The sequence below is a fragment of the Dermacentor silvarum genome, chromosome 4 (genome assembly GCF_013339745.2).
Source record: "Dermacentor silvarum isolate Dsil-2018 chromosome 4, BIME_Dsil_1.4, whole genome shotgun sequence".
In the NCBI taxonomy this organism is placed as follows: domain Eukaryota; kingdom Metazoa; phylum Arthropoda; class Arachnida; order Ixodida; family Ixodidae; genus Dermacentor; species Dermacentor silvarum.
Window position 1 is genome coordinate 59,778,123 of NC_051157.2, and position 5,607 is coordinate 59,783,729.

Here is a 5,607-nt window from a genome sequence, read left to right on the forward strand (position 1 = left end):
CAAATGTCGTCGAAAGACGATAGTCTTCTGCCGGCCGTACTACATGAGTGCTGGTCTGATCCGCGGCCACCCGTGATGCTGTTCTCGTACCATTTCCGTCCTGGCATGATAAATGCAATAGAGGTTTGTTTGAACAGATTTTATTTTACCGCATTATTTCATCAAGCGGCCATTTATGTTTTGCCCTGCCTCAGACAGCGCTTCCTTTATGTTGAATCGGCCGCATCTGGCTGGCATTGATAAAATTGAGGCGGCGCTGCGTGAGACATGGACGCCATCTGGCAATACATCGGGAAACATGAGCTTGTGCAGAGGGTTTCCTTCCTCCATGGCAGAGGGCGCTCGTCGGCGCGCAGTCGGGGAACGTCGTTCGTCGGCGCGCATAGCATGGCATTTTCAGCGCAGCTTAAGAAACTAGGGTCTTTAGAGTTACGTATCTATGTATTTTCTATTAAAGGAACACACCTCCTAATACTTACCTAGTGATGTTGCACCTCAGATATGCGTAATATTTACTTTGTGATCGATAACGTTCACAATTATGAACAGCCGTACCAGTTTAAGTAGTGTGGGCGGTAAGCAAGTGGTCCAACTTTGGCCGGGTGGCTGAATCGGGTGACAGACAGACAAACAGACAGACAGACCAAATTTTCAGCGTTTAAGTTCCCCAAGAAAGACTATCGTCTTTAATAAATGTATTCACAACTCATCATTATTGCTTGGTGTTCTCATGGTAGTAAAACAGAACAGGAAGCAATCCACGCATTCTACTTCCATTAAGCACCACACAGCTTTATAGCACTGCAGCAAACCACTACAAGTGTTAAGTCTTCAATGGTGCCATTCAAAATGCGGTGAGTCATTATTGGTACGGTGCGTGATGCAATGCGACCACAGAGACCACCTTTCCGACATACTTTGGTTTCTGACGTACTTTAAATACCACGAAACCAGACGATGACAGGTGCCATGTCGAGACAAGTCCGTCTGTCAAAACGTCTTACGCTTTCCTTGTTGGGTCACTGCCGACCATAACCCAGCAGTGACAAAATATCCAGTTTGTTTTTGACACCCCCTGTTACTAGACGATTGTGATGAAACAATTTGCAACAGCTTCAGACTGATTATGATCGCAGCGTAAAGCGTATTACCTGAATTCTTTTACATGAGGATGGGATGGTACATCTGATGCAGAAGTTATACTGGGCAGCATGTCTGTGATCATACGATATTGGTCTGATGATTGAAATGTGGTCCGATGACGACTGTGAAACTTCTGAGCTGTGGGCACGATTCGAGAAAGAAAAACAGGTCTTGTCAGCCCACAAGGAAGAAAGTAGAGAATCCCCCCAAAAGTAGTCACATTAGGCCATGGCGCACAAAATAAAAGAAAGCAGGAACAGAAGATACAAGCTATTTCTCTTACAGCAGCATTCCTAACATCACTGACAATTCAAGAAATGTACACACAGTCTTGCAGCTGCAACAGCTGAGATTTGTATTCGCCAGAGCACTAAGACTTGTTATAAGGTCTGGTAGCAATACTGTTAGCAAATCTTACAAAGTGTCTTTTTTTTTTTTTTTCTCCGACTTATTTTCATCCTGTTCAAATAAACAAAACAACAGCTATCAACATGCATTCAGCGGAAGATACTCAGGTCATGTGAAACAAGCCATGAGCTGACTAGATGCAGGTTTGAAGTAGTGTACCATGCAAAACGAAAGAAAATGCTGAGCTTTTGATTCATGGGTTTGTTATTCTGTAGGCATTTGAGCAATAGGAAGGCAGGCCGATGGCTGACACCAGCAAATACAACCCAATGTGAACTACCTGAAGACTTCTGACCATTGGTGATGAGTTCTAGGTACAAATGCACAAACACTGGAAACAGGATGAAGGTGAGTTCGGACTTGAAAGGCTCGCAGGCATCGGCGATGAAGTTCTTAAGCCTGCACAAGGAAGAAAAAATGGCGTTACTAACGAAATTGTTTCGCAGATGCCACTGAAAAGAACTTTTGCACTGCAGTTAAAAAGAAAACAGGTAGCGATAGCTTTTCAGACAGAACTACTGAGTAGTCGTGAATATGACGACGAGCATTGACAGCTGCGCTACCGCGCCAATTCTTTCAGAAGTCAGCACACTACCGTAGAAATACATTGACAATGAGAAAGTACTTTTGAGCAGATGGGCAGCTACTTGAAAATAAAAACCGGGTGCCGCATACTTTTGGGGGAGAGAAAGTAAAGAACTCACAAAAATTAGGTTCATGAGAAACGCCGAAGGTTGCAACTACTAAAGCAATACGGTAACTTACTTGCTAAACTGCTGTTCGACGGCTTGAGCGTCCTTATTTACAGGGCTGTAGCTTAGAACATTTTTAGCTCCAGTCTCGGAAGCCACCGTTCCATTCAAAGCAAAGTCAGCGACACTTTGCTGCAGCTTCACGTCGGCTTTCTTGAAGGAATCGGAGTCCTGCGGTACAACATTGTTGTAAACATTCTACAGAACTTGAATGAGATCAAATATGACGCTATGAGACAGCGGTAAATATACTGTCAAAAGGTTTCATCTGCGGACGACAACTGACGTGAACTCACACTCACCACCCACCAAGCAAATAAATGACTGAAATAGTTATTACCATGTACTGCCTTCCTTTCAAGTAGCGACCGACTGCTGCAGCAACCATTTCGCTTCTGTTTTTCTTCATAGTCGGTAATCATTGGAGTTAATGTCACATGTTTACACGCTTTTCAATGCTTAACGTGCGCTCAAGCCGCATCGAGGCGCCAGAAATAAAATACAAACATCGCAGTGACTGATGTCGCTAACGATACGCGTAAACTACACAAGCGCTAAAGCCGCAAAGGAGCCGCAATTTATTGCTGCGAATCTTAACATTTCAGTAACTACCAGTCAGGTTTCAACTAAAAAGGTTCAGTTTCTCCAACCATTTATGCCGCCATTATTTTTTTATTTCGTATGATTCTTGTGCGAACCGCAAGGTCACGGCGGTGTATGAATGGGTACGCGGGAGATCCGAAAAATACACCTTGTAATATCATGGAGTAATTCTAATAGTATGAATGAAAATCGTACTTCCTCACTGACCGAGCATTTTTGGATGAGGTGTCGCAGAACAAGCACAACGCAGTTTCTCAGTGAACTCTTAAAAAACACTTTATTTTGCAATGGGCTGCCTTGACAGGTGTCTAAAAAAAAAAAAAAAAAAGTGTTTGTGCAACCCTGAGGTCACGAAAGCTCAGACCGACGGCATTCACACTTTCTTGAAAGCTTCTCCTGCCATCACGAAGCCCAGGGCCGTGCCGTTCAGCTTCTGCATTTTCTTTCGGCCTTTCGACACCATGTCGACGCCGCCGGTCGCCGCACGAAGCTCAGCCGGACTTTTCCAGCCCGTCAGCTGCTTCCACTCAGACCGTCGCTGCACGAACTCTTGTGCGAAGCGCGACACCTCTTCTCCGTTGCCAAGGTGCATGCGGACATACTCTTCGATTTCAGCGCTCGAGTCGACGTCTCTCAGCAGCTCGAAGAAAGTCGGCACGTGGACGTACGACGGCAGGTTCCTCAGCCTGTCGTAGCTCCAGCGCGTGAAATCCTGGTCGGCGGCCATGCGTCGTGCCCATTCGTACTGCTGGATTTGCTGCTGGTTTTGTCGCTGGTTTTTCATTTTGTTCTGCACGGCCTCCGTGAAAGCCTTGCCACCAAGCGACGGGAACCGCGCCATGTTCTCGATGGCGACGGGCTCCTGCTTTGCAGGCTCCCCCCACCGTGGCTTCGTCGGCACTTTCAGGCACACTTTGGCCCAGGTCATCGGAGCAGCAGTGGTAGCGGCGGTGGCGGCAGTCGAACGGCGGTTGGCAGCAGTCTTTGTTTCGGCTGGCTGCGTCACTGCTGGCGGCACGAAGCTTCGGGCTGCTGACTGGCACTTCTTGTAGCCGCCCCAGGCACCTTCGTGCTGGTTCGCCACTTTTTTAGTGCCGCCTTTTGTGCGCTTGTCTTCAGCAGGTAGTTCTGCAGCGTCGCAAAATCCCAGCGGAACTTTGACGCGTTCCGCACTGCGTACCAAAGCAGCCGGAGGACCCGCCGGGTGACTTGCTGCAGCCATCGGCAGCGCCTTGATCGTTATCATTGCGCGTGATTTTTCCTGCAAGCCAACGAATGAAATTTGGCTGTCTTTGAGGAACTTGTCGTCGCAGCCCAAGGGCGGCTTTTCCTTCGCAGGACCGCAGTCTGATGGCAGTGCGGCTGGCGTCGCGCCTGCGGTGACCGGTCGTTCGTCAGCGCTGCAGTTTGGTTGGTCTGGTGAGGTCTGATGGCGGAACGGCAACCGGCCCCAGGTCTTGATGAGCTGGCCAAGCAGTTGGAACTCTCGGTCGCAAGTGCGTTTCACAGGCAACGACATGCGGAAGCACCCGGAGGCGAACCAGGAGGCCATGAGGGCACCGGAGAAGGGTCCGTGCTGTGTGCCCAGCTTGTCCTTGTAGAGCCAGAGCTCGCAATCGTGGTAGCCATTCGTGTTGGGCATCAAGGCTTGTTGCTTGAACGGTTTGGCGGAACGCAGCTGGACTCTGGTCAGATTGGGATGTTCGTCTTCGTCGTACGATGAAGTCCCTGGTTCGAATTCGGCATTTGTCCCCCCAATTCTCTTCCGCGCCGTTTGAATCATGGCACCGTGGCCTTCCGACCAGCTGGAGACTGTGCTGGCCTTTTCCAGCGCGGCGGCTTCTCGGGACGTCGGTGACACGGGTACCCGTTCGCCTCGGAACGTGCTCCGCTTCTCGCCCTTGGCATGCGCACGTGGCACGGCCAGTGCTCGGGCGTGCTCTCCTCTTTCTCGTTCCTGCGCCGACCTTCGTTTGACAAAAAATCATTTCGAACCACAACCACGCATGCCCTCCGTACGTAGACACTAAATACTTCTTTTACCGCGAAAGTTGCTCAAACTTTGTCTTACACTCTGTACAAAGTGATTCCATGGAGTTTTGAGAATGACAGTGCACAAGCAAATGTCATGAAAGAAAACACCAACAGCACATGTCTTTTATGTTAAATCTTCTCAGACTGAAATAATAAAAATGCAAACAATCACAGAAGATCGGCCCAGGCAAGAAGCCGCGTTTCTTCCAGAAAGCGTGCCTTCGTGCATAGCATTCACCGCCGGCGTTTCCCGGCAAACACTACGGTTACATAAGCCGCAGTTGCCGGGAAGCGTGAGAAGCAGTCAAGGATCTTTGTATGCTATCGCGATCCACAAGACATGACCGTGGGGGAACTGGCCACATTATTATTATTATTGCGCGCACACGTAGTTGTATGCGATGCAAAGTTATACCGATCCGTAGAACATGTCGTAGAATAAGGAACTGCGTTGCGTAAACATTATATGGGAGCACATATCATGGATTTCAATGCGTTAACTCTGCTGATTGCATGCGGAGCTTCATTTGGTTCGGCCGACATTTTTTGACGATGGCAACCTCAGCAGTACGAAAAACACGGCCTTCGGGATTTGTTTCCGCAACTCTACAGCGGCCTTCGCCAAAGAGGGCGCATGAGGGCATATCATCATCATCATTAACAACAA

General features: G+C 48.6%; 2 protein-coding genes across 2 annotated transcripts in view; both read right to left on the reverse strand.

The window, feature by feature from the left end:
- Positions 1-2,827, reverse strand: part of LOC119450098 (TAF5-like RNA polymerase II p300/CBP-associated factor-associated factor 65 kDa subunit 5L) — a 35,572-nt gene extending 32,745 nt beyond the window's left edge. Inside the window, exons 1-4 of the mRNA XM_037713463.2 lie at positions 2,644-2,827; positions 2,317-2,474; positions 1,832-1,950; positions 1,152-1,281 (exon numbers count right to left, since the gene is read on the reverse strand). Coding sequence (XP_037569391.1) covers positions 1,152-1,281; positions 1,832-1,950; positions 2,317-2,474; positions 2,644-2,712 — 476 coding nt within the window. The 5' untranslated portion in view covers positions 2,713-2,827. The remainder of the gene's footprint in view (positions 1-1,151; positions 1,282-1,831; positions 1,951-2,316; positions 2,475-2,643) is intronic.
- A 347-nt stretch (positions 2,828-3,174) lies between these two features.
- Positions 3,175-4,902, reverse strand: LOC119450100 (GIGYF family protein Gyf-like). The gene has a single exon (XM_037713465.2). The coding sequence runs from the start codon at positions 4,687-4,689 to the stop codon at positions 3,280-3,282; it is 1,410 nt and encodes a 469-aa protein (XP_037569393.1). The 5' UTR covers positions 4,690-4,902; the 3' UTR covers positions 3,175-3,279.
- Between the last annotated feature and the right edge of the window lie 705 nt (positions 4,903-5,607).